At 39.9% G+C, this 13,098-nt stretch overlaps 1 protein-coding gene across 1 annotated transcript; it reads right to left on the bottom strand.

Annotated features, from left to right (window-relative positions):
* Positions 1-1,325: 1,325 nt before the first annotated feature.
* On the bottom strand, positions 1,326-1,889 carry LOC110888438 (cell surface glycoprotein 1-like). Its single transcript, XM_022135963.1, has one exon. It carries the CDS (start codon positions 1,887-1,889, stop codon positions 1,326-1,328), a length of 564 nt encoding a protein of 187 aa, XP_021991655.1.
* Positions 1,890-13,098: the final 11,209 nt, after the last annotated feature.

Genomic DNA, 13,098 nt, shown 5'->3' with positions numbered 1-13,098 from the left:
ATTGATTTGAAGGCATTGAGTGTAAAAGAGTTGAAAGAAAGTTGGAATTCCTTCTTTCAATCCTTCACAACTTGTGGATGTTTAGATCTTTGGTAGATCTTAACTTGTTTATGTGGAAATTGGTTAGATCTAAGCTAATCATAGTGGAATGAGGCCAAAACATGATGTTCTTCAAGAACACCATGATGACATCACCCAAGAACACTTAGATCTTGGTGATTTCACGGTTAGAATCCAAGTTTTGAAAGATAGAAAGGTGTAGAATCAAGTAATGATAAAAAACGTACAAGAATTAGAGTGAAAACTTACCGGGATTGAGAGAAATCTGAGAAAAGGTGAAGAAGATAGCTGGTTCGGTCAGAGCTTTCCAAAAATGGAAAGTATGACAATGACAACCCTATTTATAGGCTCCAAAAGAGGAAAGTGGCAGCCGATCGGCCAGGGGCTCCGATCGAGTGGGCTGCTCGATCGGCTGGCAAGATGCTAGCCGATCGGCTGGCCTGTTCGATCAGGTTGCCTCCTGTTCGATCCGCGACACACTTTGAGTATTTTGCGACGATTTTCGACGTTTCGATTTCGATGGACGACGATACGAATACGATAGAGTTCCTAGTCAAATTACTTTCAGTAGTTGGGACTATATCTAACATACAAGCTTCTATAAGTCACGTTTCGATGTCGGTTTCAATTGAGTTCGATTGCTTTTCGAGTTTCGATTCGGTTTTCGATTGATTTGCTTGAATATCACACCAAACATAAGGTAAACACGCACAAGTAACACATAAGGCACACACACATGTATAACAATACCAAAATACGCATAATTCGAGTCTCGAGTTTGATGATTGTTAGATTGGTTTGATTACTGATTAGGTTAACTTTATCGCATTGTTACTTCCTATCATTCACAGTCGTAGATCGGTTCGCGTTAAAACACATTTGATTACTTCGATTCTTGCTGATTACAACACTTACTCCACATAATACAACTAAAACACAAAATCGACAATTTACAGTCAAAGAAGGTCAAAGTTGACTTGGACTTTGACTTTGACTTTGACATTCGAAAACACGGGGTGTTACAAACGGTTACTTGGCTTATAGGGGTTGGCCAAGTCTTCTTCGACCCTTGTACCCATATTATTGTTACCAATGTTGTTCCCTTGGGTGGCTAGCACTTGATTGATGAAGTGTTGCCACGGGAAGCTGGTCATCATCTGGGTCATGGGGTTGAAGCCTTGGAGGCTTCCGGATGTGACTGGGCAGCTGACTCCAAGAGGGGTGCTCATTACCGCACTTCGTGCCAATGGAAGCACAGATAGGGCTTATTCCCACGAATTGGCTGTAGAAGCTGGAAAGCTTGATATTGGGGAATGTAGGAGCTGATCCAAAGTCAGCTCATGGCCCAGAGGAGCACCACTCGTAACTGGCTGAGATGAAAAGAGGGGATATGTTGTAGGGTTTGCCATAGTAGACAAATATGGAACAGGGTTTGGAGGATTACTGGGGCCGGCCTCATTCCTGGTTGTAAAAGGTGGAATGGGAGGTCTGGGAGACAGCGTTGGTTCAGGTTCATCATAGTCTAGACGAATCCTCACTCCCTTATCCTTCTCTTTGTTCACATACTTGTTGAGGAGAGTCCTCAACTCAAGAAAATTATTGGCAACTGCCTCGGGGGTAAGTTCAATACGTGTTGGGGTGTCAGTGACGCCAACATTAGGGGAAGGAACTGCGGATCTAGAAGGAGTTGGAGTGTTAAAGGTAAGAAACTCAGGTGTGCTCCCCGGAGTTGAGAAAGAGGTTGGAATAACTACATGAGCTTGGCTGCTACCCGGAGTTGAAGTGTTTGGTACCTGGTTCACTTCACCCGGGGATCCACTTTCAGACATTGCGATTTTAAGAGAGAAGAGCTACACTACTAGGTCTTTTTGAGGAGAAATAGCGGCGTAGCCCCACGGTGGGCGCCAACTTGTTGAAGCAACAAATAATAGACCAAATGTAGTAGCAAGTGTGGTTAGGCAGAAGGGTTAAAGGGTTTAACCTTGCCTAACGCAGGTCGTGGGGTCCCCCCACGTTTGCAAGACGTGGAAGGAGGTTCACTAGTTTGTTTTTCTTGTTTGAAGATCCAATTCTGAAGTGTTGTCCAGAAAAAGATAGAGGAACAGAAAGAATAAGTGTGAATTGAGTGTGAGTGAGGGACACTTGCATGAAGCAAGTGTACGATGTGAAGGACCAGAGTTTAAGGAAACAAGTCTGATCGGAATGTCTTAACTCAGTAAATGAAGTGTCACTTATATAGGAGAAGACATCTCCCAAAGAGGCATTCGTTTGACTAGTGAACTAGCTTGCAGCAAGGGGCTTACCCTTTCGGGGGTTGAAGCCTTTTGACCCCTGGATAATAGCATGTGCTCTGTGGACCCGCGTTGCTTTTACGGCTGTGGTTGGTGAGACTGTTTTGGGGATGTGACTTGTTTACTGTTCTCGTATTACTTTACTCTATCTTCTCAGCTTTTTCAACCATTGAACCTTTTAACCTTTTGGTCGTTTACATGTTTGGTCATTTTATTTAGTCTCGGGCTACCCCCGTCATCAATGAATGAGATATCGAAGCTCAAAGTTGGGTGTTTGAAACATTGAATGCTGAAACAAAAGGGAAAGTAGCACCTTGTCCCACATCGGAGGAGAGATGGAACTTAAATGGGTATTTAAGGTGGAACTCTCCATCCTTATTGTTTCTTGGAAGCACACACTAGTGTCCTCGCGAAGGGTGCGGATCACCCTAACTCGCACTCGCACACGTGAGCGATGAGCGATGAGGCGCAATGTGGAGCTTTGATGGCGCACGACGTGGCAGTCATGCGCATGCGCGCGCGAGTACACATGGCACGGAGGCGCGCGGTTGCGCATGGTGCATGGGGGTCTGATGTGACGTGCGCGGCGCACCGAAGTGAGCCAAAACGGCGCGACTGTGTGGCGTGCTCGTAGAGGCTCATAGGTGACGTGGCGCACGCGCACATGGACCTGAGCCTGTGTGGCGCATGCGCGCGTGGCAGTGAGCCAAGAGGACGCACCGGGCATGGGCGTGCAGACCTGGGCGCGCGCGCACCAGTGTGGCTTGCGCGCGCGCAGAAGCTTCCAGCATTGAATGACAGTGCAGTTTCAGTCTAGACGAGTTAACGAGCTTTGACTGAGAATTAAATGACGTATTAAATTGCATTGAAGACGTTTAATGCAATTTAAACCTCTCATTTAATTCGTTTTTGGCTGTTTCAAACCGGGAGCTGTATAAATACAGCTCCATACCTTGTTGTAGGACACACCAACGAATACCAGCTACACAACAGCTATTCAACTTTCTCTCTAAAGTTTTTCTGATCTTTTCTTGCTGCTCTCAAGGTAACCTTCGGGTTGTAGGCGAACTCCGGCAGTACTACTGCTCCGGCTGTTGTACCCTGGGAAACAAAACGAGTATTCTTGGGAGACTCGAAATTTGTTTTAAGGGAAGCGTGTGTACATGTGACTCAGCTCCTCTGCTTCTACCCCCTTCTTGTATTGTCTTTTTATTTCAGTTGTAATTGTAATAGTTGTTAGCTTTCTAATTTCTGTATTGTAATCAGTTATTAAAATTTGTTTATTTTATTATTATTACGCGAACGGTTCATACAGATACTTCCTCAACCACCGTAACCAGATCCACCACCCATCTTAAAATGGAGAGCCAATGTTTCTTTTTATAAACATCATCATCTTCTTCAAATTACCCAGATCGATAAGCGGGCAATGGCGAAGAACAAACATAGGGTACCACCACTTGAAACGGAGATCGATAGCGAAGAACAAACAAGCTCATTGAGCCCCTTCGCTATAAACATCATCATCATCCAACAACGCCGCCACCACGGCGGCGATGGCGGCGACCAGTCACCACTGCCACCGGGCACCACCACTGCTCACTTTGTGTTGTCAAGATTCTTGATAACTTTGATTTTTTTTTCTCACTTTGTGGTTTAGCGGGACCATTGCGAGTGTCTCTGGATTCAGTTGTCTGATCGAGCAGGTCAGCTCTCCAAATTTTGCAAAAGATCGATTTCAAGTGACTACAGAAGAAGAATCGTAGAAGCGAATCTGGGTTATTTGAAGAAGATGATGATGGATCTGGGTAATTAGAAGATAATGAAGATGGATCTGGTTATTTGAAGATGATGATGATAATAAGATTTTAAAAATAATAATAATAATAATAAATATAGGGTAAGATTACCAAAATACCCCTGCCTATAACAGTCAAATAACTGTTGGCTGACGGCAGGGGGTAAACTTGCAACATAACACCAAACATTGAGGGGTAAAATTGCAATTATTTCGTTAGAGGGGGTAAGAATGCCAATTAGCCTAAACCACAGGAGATAAAATTGCAGTTTACTCTAAACTAAATGACCTTTGATGTACATATAGAAAAAAAAAAATGAGTCTTTACTATATGTCTAAATGATTGTGTACATGGCCTTTGATGTACATATAGAAAATAGTCTTTAGTAAATGACTATACATGAAAAGTGGATCCTTTGAAATAAAAAAAAAAAAAAACCAATTTATTTCCTAGATATGCAAACATCAATATTAACAATATACAATGACCATTTTTTAACTTCATAGCCTAGAAGATATATGTTCTAGTCTCACATTATATAGAAAACAAGCATTACAAACGAAATGTCACCAACAGAAGTGTCCGTCGGATCCCAACGAAAAACAAACAAAAAATTTGAGAATTAAAAACTACCAATTGATAATCGATGAATACAGTAACCCATCAAGTCGAGATTATCCTCGATGGATTACAAATGAACCACCCAGTGGCGGATCTAGGATTCGCGCCAAGCGGTAACGTTTATAAATAAGCGGTAACGGAATAGAAAAACGTCAAATTTTTCCAAAATTTACACTAATTTTACACTATCGCCGGAGCGCCAAGGGGTAGCGGGCATTACCCCTTGTTATACACTAGATCCGCCCCAGGAACCACCAACGCAAGTAAACATAAGCTTGGTCTCTACTTCGAAAACTTTTTTTTTTTTTGGCCAAAACACCCCTCGGTGATCCATCGTTAATTGTGAAAATAATATTTCAAAATGAGATTATTGCCCATACTTTTCAAGTGTTGTCAAGTGCTAATCGTTCTTACGGACCATCTCTCGGTATGTTCTCTATATAGAAAAGAAAACCTATCATATTTTTCATGTGTTATACCTTATGTTTTAATTTGTTGGCAACTTGTATGTTTGAGTCGATGGTTTTGGAATTTAAATTATGCTTGTGGTGGTCGGATTTGTGTGTATGTGTATATATTTTTGAGGGTTTTTCTTACACTAATCATCGTTTTAAAGTTATTATAAAATGGTTAGTACTTTTAAACAATACATACGGTAAGACAAGTGTACCTACCATGATGTACTATAGTGTGTTAAAAATCAAGTATCGACTTAGGGACTCTATAGCTCTCAATACTCAACCTTTGTTGTTGTGTAGTATATGGTGGAGAGGTTGTGCAAATAAAAGTAAATAACATAAATAAATAAAAATCATAAAAAATGATATGAAGGAGAAATAGTAAAGACCCGCCATTGAGGATCAATGAAGAAGATGACTAATTTAAAAATGGGGAGTGTTTGTTTTGATTTTTAGTTTGTTAGATACTAGAAGAGAAGAAAAAGAAAAAAATAATTCTATTTATAGGAGGGTCGTTTTGTAGTCGGTGAATTGGCGTTCGTTTAGTACTGTAAAGTTTGTCCCAAAGATATGTGATAAAAAGTTGTTCTTGTTGGATTTATATGTACGGGTTCGATAAGTCAACGCTGCTGATCGAGCTATGACCCGTAAGAGTTACACCTTAGGCAACGAACATTAAATCCACTTAACTTGGTTAACTGGTGACCACAAACAATTAATAGAACGAAATATATAATTATCTAGAATAATTATATATCCGCGAGAAATGAGATTTATTATTTATACGGGTTATAAATAATGTAACGTTTAATTACTTATTTAATTAAACTTTGTTTTTCGGGCTTCGCATCGCATTTGGGCTTGCACTAGTTATATTGGGCTTTAGGGCCTAAGAGATAACTAGGGATGTTAACCTAAATGTATCACTATATATATTTAGTTATCCTAAATGTTAAAAGTGTGCCTTCTGCCGTAAGCACTCCGAAAAAGGGAATTCTTAATTCCTTTTGTTTTTGTAAGATCATCACAAAAGTAGATAAAGGTTGCCGCCACTCAAAGAAGAAAAGTGCCGCCCTTTTATGCTTTGTGAATTGCTAAGCTGATTCGTTTGTGTTCGTGTCTAGCATGGTTCGTTGTATCTCGGTGTCTCACACGGTTAATTATTAACTAGAAGGTATAATTTTTCTCATCGGTAGATTAATTATTTCATGTTTCGTATTTGCATGTTTGTAACCATGATCCTGTTCGGTTCACTTTTGGTGTTGATTATTTATATTTATTCAGCTGCGTATTTTATTAATTATATATTTAATTAATAAAATAAATCAAAGCCGTTTTGATAAAAGTGAAATTGACACCACTGAATCCCAACAGTGGTATCAGAGCCACGCTTACAACATGCAAATTGGAACCGGTCCTTTTAACCGGTTATAGATCTCAAACTTTAACTTGTTTAAAGTTTCAGATCTAAATACTTTTTGGGCAAAAAGTTATTTGGTCAAAAGTTTTATTTATTTTTATTTGACCAAAAGATTGCCCACTTTAATATGATTGTGTTGAATATGTAAATCTGGCCGACCTTGTACTTGTATTTTTGTTATTGTTTTGTTTTATGGTTTTGGCCCACTTTGTGGCTCAAAGTTGTAATAGATTAGGGTTTCAATTTTGTTATATTTTATATTATAATATAAAGTTGAAGACTCGAAGACAAAACAGAAGACATTACAGGAATCAAGGAGCTGCTGAAGACAACTAGATGCACTAGGTCCATCCTTGTGATTGTTTGTTACCCCGTGACCCAGTTTGGTCTTGCTATTTGGCTCTAACAAGATCAAACAAAATGGCCTAAAGATTTACATATTTATTTTTGCTATTATGGTTGCTTTTATCATATAAGTTGTTATATAACATACCAACCTAATACGAAACTTTTAAAAGGTGTTTTAAAATGTTCACAATCAATTATAACAAGTTCTAAATTGATTTTACAACTTGTAAATATTTGTTACAAAACAAATAGCTTATTTTAAAAAATAATTAATAACCATTAGAGTTTTTGAAATTTAACAAATTTTAACTTTCTAAAACTCATAACTTAATAGTTTTAAAACTATTAACTTTTATACGGTTATACAAGTCGCGACAAACTTAGTTTTAATAGGTTATTTAAAATTAAGTGTCCTGAGAGATGAAAGAGTTCATCAAGATGTCACGACTAAATATGTACTAAAATGGGCTCTTACGACCCTATTTGGTAAATATTAAATTAACTCATAAATAAAATCAATAGTCTACGCCATCCTATCACAAGCTACACTTGGAACGTAAAAGCGAACCATCAGTGTTTGGAGCCACAGCACCACACTTGATGTCTAGTATATCCTTCCAAGGTGCAAGGGTTTCGTTGACACATCCGGCCCTTACACAAGTACCTCTTTTAGGACGACTATTACTTTTTCTTTTCTCACCACATGCTCCAGCTGTCTCGAAAGTAAAAAAGTCGGCATAGATGAGGCTAAATGTATCAATGCATAGACAAGAGTTGTCTTAGCGGCCTCATACTCGAGAGTTGTGCAATTCTCACAATTGACACTCGTTGTCAGTCTGCCTAGTCACTTACTAAAGTGCATGCCACAGCTGCCTTTACTACTGACATAGCCAGATTCTCATTCCTTGTTCTAACTACTGTAATGGGTCATTAATTAAATAAGGAAATATACATCGAAAATACTAATTAAAATCTCTTTGCTTATGTAACAGATGTCTAATGAAAACAAATCCTTCGTTCTCAAGTCTATACTTGAAAAGGAAAAACTGAATAACACCAACTTTCTCAATGGCACCGCAATCTGAGAATAGTTCTCAAGATGGCGAAAAAGCTATATGTCTTAGATGGCCCAGTCCCTACCGAGCCTGAAAGTAACACTACTGCTGCTCGTAAGGCACTAGAAAAGCATAACAAGGATGCCGTTGAGGTAGCCTGCCTTATGCAAGCCACCATGTCTCCTGAACTTCAGAAGAACATGGAAGATAAAGATGCTTTTGACATGATCCAGCAACTGAAAGGCATGTTCCATAAACAAGCCCTACAGGAGCGATATGACACCATGAAGCAGCTCATAAGCTGTAAAATGCAAGAAGGATCATGTGTCAGTACTCATGTGCTTAAGATGAAAGGGTACATTGACCAGATGAACAAACTTGGTTATCCCCTGCAAGATGAAATGGCAGCGGACTTCATCTTGAACTCTCTCCCTAGCTCGTATGACCAGTTCATTATGAACTATAATATGAATGCTTGGGTGAAGACTGTGCCTGAGCTACATGGTATGCTCAAAACGGCCGAGATGAATATTCCACATAAAACCAACCAAGTTCTGACGGTCAAGTCTGGTGGTGTTAAGAAGCCCAACAACAAGAAAATGGCTCATAACAGCAAAGGCAAGAAAATGGCTGTTGTTGCTGCCAAATCTACCACCAACAACAAGCAGGTTGCTAAACCACCCCCTCCTCAGGAGCGTCAGTGCTTTGAATGCAGCCAAATGGGGCACTGGAAAAAGGAACTGCCCACAGTATCTAGCCAAGCTGAAGGTGAACAAGGCCAATAACATTGGCACTTCTTCAGGTATTCTCATTTATGTTATTGAACTTTTTACTGTCTCTAGCAACACATGGGTATTTGATACCGGGTGTGGTTACCACATCACTAATGTTTTGCAGGAGCCTGAAAAGTGGAGGAAGCTGAAACAAGGCGACATGGAACTCATCGTTGGTGATGGGAAAAGAGTGCCCGTTCTTGCAACCGACACATTTTATTTTTCATGTCCTTCTGGCCTTGTAATTAATTTAAACAATTGTTTGTTTGCACCTGGTATAACCAGAAACATTATTTCGGTTTCCCTTTTGTTTGAACATGGTTTCAAGTACGTTTTTAATGGTATTTCTATTTCTACCTACTTGAATGATGTCTTTTATTTTGAGGCTAAACCTCGAAATGGTATTTATGAGATTGATGTTCAAACATGTAATAACATATATCATCTTTCTAAGCGTAACAAAGCTGGTATTAATGAAACCTTTCTATGGCATTGTAGACTTGGCCACATAAGTAAGGCACGCATAAAATGGCTCCAATCCGAGGGGATTCTTGAATCCACTGGACATGACTCCTTTAATGATTGCGAATCTTGCTTAGCTGGCAAACTCACAAAGTGTCCCTTCACTGGTGTTGGTGAACGTGCCAATGGTCTGCTAGGACTCATTCACACTGATGTATGTGGCCCTTTTTAGAACCATGACAAGAAACCATGAAAGATACTTCGTTACTTTCATCGACGATTATAGTCGATATGCTTATGTCTATCTTATGAAGCATAAGCATGAAACTTTTGAAAAGTTCAAAGAGTTTCAAAACGAAGTAGAAAACCAACTTAATAGAAAGATAAAAATACTTTGATCAGATCGAGGTGGCGAATACCTCAGCTTAGAGTTCCTCAATCATCTCAAAGAGTGTGGAATAATCTCAGAACCCACTCCACCTGGCACACCCCAACTTAATGGCGTGAGCGAGAGGAGAAATCGAACCCTACTTAATATGGTTCGATCGATGATGTGTGGAACTAACTTGCCTCACTCCTTTTGGGGTCATGCTCTTATGACTGTCGCCCGCATTATCAATCTGGCTCCGACTAAAAAGGTAAACAAAACCCCATATGAGATATGGCATGGGCGTAAACCCGATTTGGAATACCTAAAAGTATGGGGATGTGATGCATACATCACAAGTGATGCTGATGATAAGCTCGATCCTCGAGGCGAAAAGGTTGTTTTCGTCGGATACAATAAAAGAAGCGGATACTATTTCTACCATCCTGATGCAAATTTTATTTCCATCAAAAGGAAGGGGCACTTTCTCGAGGAAGAACTTCTTAATCGAGGAACTGGAAATAATGTGGTTCATCTTGAAGAAATTCGAGAACCAACAACAACCGCTGATGAAGTCGGAATGTCTGAACAACAAGAAATTGTTGCTGATGAATCAGACATGAACACAGGCGTTCGTAGAAGTAGCAGGACTCGTAAAGAACCTGACAGATACCTTTGGCATCTCGAAGGTGCTGAAGTCTTGGTAGTAGATGAGTCTAATGACGAACCTACTAACTACAAATCTGCTATCTCAGATCCTGAATCTGTGAAATGGCTGGAAGCCATGAACGCTGAGATGCAATCTATGTGTGATAATCAAGTCTGGGACTTGGTTGAGCTACCCCCCGAATCTCAGGCAGTAGGGAGCAAATGGGTTTTCAAGAGAAAAACTGATATGCATGGAAATGTACACACCTTTAAAGCACGGCTAGTTGCGAAGGGTTTCACTCAAACTCAGGGTATTGACTATGATGAAACCTTCTCGCCCGTTGCTATGATTAAATCGATCAGGATATTGCTTGCCATAGCCGCGTACTATGACTACGAGATATGGCAAATGGATGTCAAAACCGCTTTTCTTAATGGGCATCTCTCTGAAGATGTCTATATGGTTCAGCCAGACAGTTTTGTTGATCCAAAATATCCTAATAGCGTGTGCAAGCTGAATAAGTCCATTTATGGACTCAAGTAGGCGTCTCGTAGCTGGAATCTTCGTTTTGACCAAAAGATCAAAGAGTTTGGTTTTGTCAAAAATGAAGATGAGCCTTGTGTTTACAGAAAGGCTAGTGGGAGCACTATATCATTCCTCATCCTGTATGTGGATGATATACTGATTATTGGAAACAGCGTCCCCATGCTTAACGAAGTTAAACACTATTTGGGAACTTGTTTTGCAATGAAAGATCTTGGAGAAGCAGCTTATATTCTAGGAATCAAGATCTATAGGGATAGATCTAAGCGACTTCTTGGGCTAAGTCAAAGTACATACATAAACAAAATGATGACACGCTTTAAGATGGAAAACTCCAAGAAAGGAGGTGTGCCTATGACTAAAGGGACTGTGTTGGACAAATCGCAATTTCCTTCAACGGACATTGAAATTAAGCGAATGGAAGCAGTTCGATATGCTTCAGCGATTGGTTCTATCATGTATGCTATGTTATATACTAGACCTGACGTCTCACATGCTTTAAGCATGACTAGTCGTTATCAGCAAACTCCTGGCATTGCCCATTGGACTGCTGTTAAGAACATTCTGATGTATCTAAGAAGAACTAAAGATGTGTTCTTAGTATTTGGAGGAGTAGAAGAAGAGCTCACTGTAAGATGTTACACTGATGCCAGTTTTCAAACTGACCGAGATGATTCTCGCTCACAATCAGGTTTCGTATTCACTCTAAATGGAGGAGCTATCTCATGGAAGAGCTCCAAGCAGAGTGTGGTGGCGGATTCAACCACTGAATCTGAATATATAGCCGCATCAGATGCTACAAAGGAGGCTGCTTGGATGAAGAAATTCATAACCGACCTCGATGTGGTTCCAAGCATTAAGAAACCCATCGAGATATTATGTGATAACACAGGTGCTATTGCTCAAGTGAAAGAGCCCAGGTCTCATCACAAGGCCAAGCACATTCTAAGAAAGTTCCACTACATACGGGAAATTGTGGAACGTGGAGACATCGTGATAAGCAAAGTGGACACAGATCAAAACCTAGCAGACCCGTTTACTAAGCCCATAACTCAGGACAAGCATGATCAGCACATGGGTGCTATCGGGCTTAGATTAGCTAGCAGTATGTTTTGATTTAGTATTTGGATGTACGAACTTTTAACAGTTGTACTATTGAATTCAATTTTGATTTACTCGTTAAATGCAATTTAGAATCTTATAACTGTGTTCGATTTTAATACGTTTCATCCGTGAATCTTGCATTCTAAACTATCCGTAGTCGGTCAGACTCGTGGGAACGATTCTGATATAAGACTATTCTGACTTTGGACTCAAGGAGTTGACTTACAAATTCACAGACCTCATTGAGAATGACGTTGGATGTAACTCGCATCAAATCATCTTCATGGATCTTAGTCATAAGATGCTTTGATATTGGTATACTCATTTAGTATCCTTTGACCTGAGATACATATTAGAACTTCCGTTTACCAAGGATTTTTCTTTGATTACTATCAACCGCTGTCGTGTAACTGCCAGTCATAAAGGCTTTAATTGGGAATAGTTCTGAAGTTCAGTGGGAGTTGTATGTAGTCGATATGGGATTCTGTACTCTTACATGATATGTAACAGCTAGACATTGTGGCGCCCTCGTTGATTCAAACTGGTGAAGTGTAAGGCCTTACCCAAACTTACTGTGTGTTTGTTGGACCACGTTGACGCTTGATCGAGAACAATAATAATTGAACACCATATGAGAATTAATTTAATCCATGTCTCATTGATTCAATTTATGTCTTTTACAGAAAGGATGAATGACAACAATTACCTTAAGTCTATCGTCTTGCAATAGTAAGTTGTTACTAATGGCAAGCTGTTTTGGTTAATGACTTTAAAGTGTCATACCTTGTTGGGGGCAGCCATGTGCAGCTAGAGCGCCGCTGACTGTCTGTGTTGAGGATTTTATCGAAGGCCGTCCAAGTGGGAGATTGTTGGATTTATATGTACGGGTTCGATAAGTCAATGCTGCTGACCGAGCTATGACCCGTAAGAGTTACACCTTGGGCAACGAACATTAAATCCACTTAACTTGGTTAACTGGTGACCACGAACAATTAACAGAACGAAATATATAATTATCTAGAATAATTATATATCCGCGAGAAACGGGATTTATTATTTATACGGGTTATAAATAATGTAACGTTTAATTACTTATTTAATTAAACTTTGTTTTTCGGGCTTCGCATCGCATTTGGGCTTGCACTAGT

This window comes from Helianthus annuus, chromosome 16 (genome assembly GCF_002127325.2).
Source record: "Helianthus annuus cultivar XRQ/B chromosome 16, HanXRQr2.0-SUNRISE, whole genome shotgun sequence".
Taxonomy (NCBI): domain Eukaryota; kingdom Viridiplantae; phylum Streptophyta; class Magnoliopsida; order Asterales; family Asteraceae; genus Helianthus; species Helianthus annuus.
Note: the sequence above shows the minus strand (reverse complement) of the source record. Positions and strands in the feature narration are given on the sequence as shown.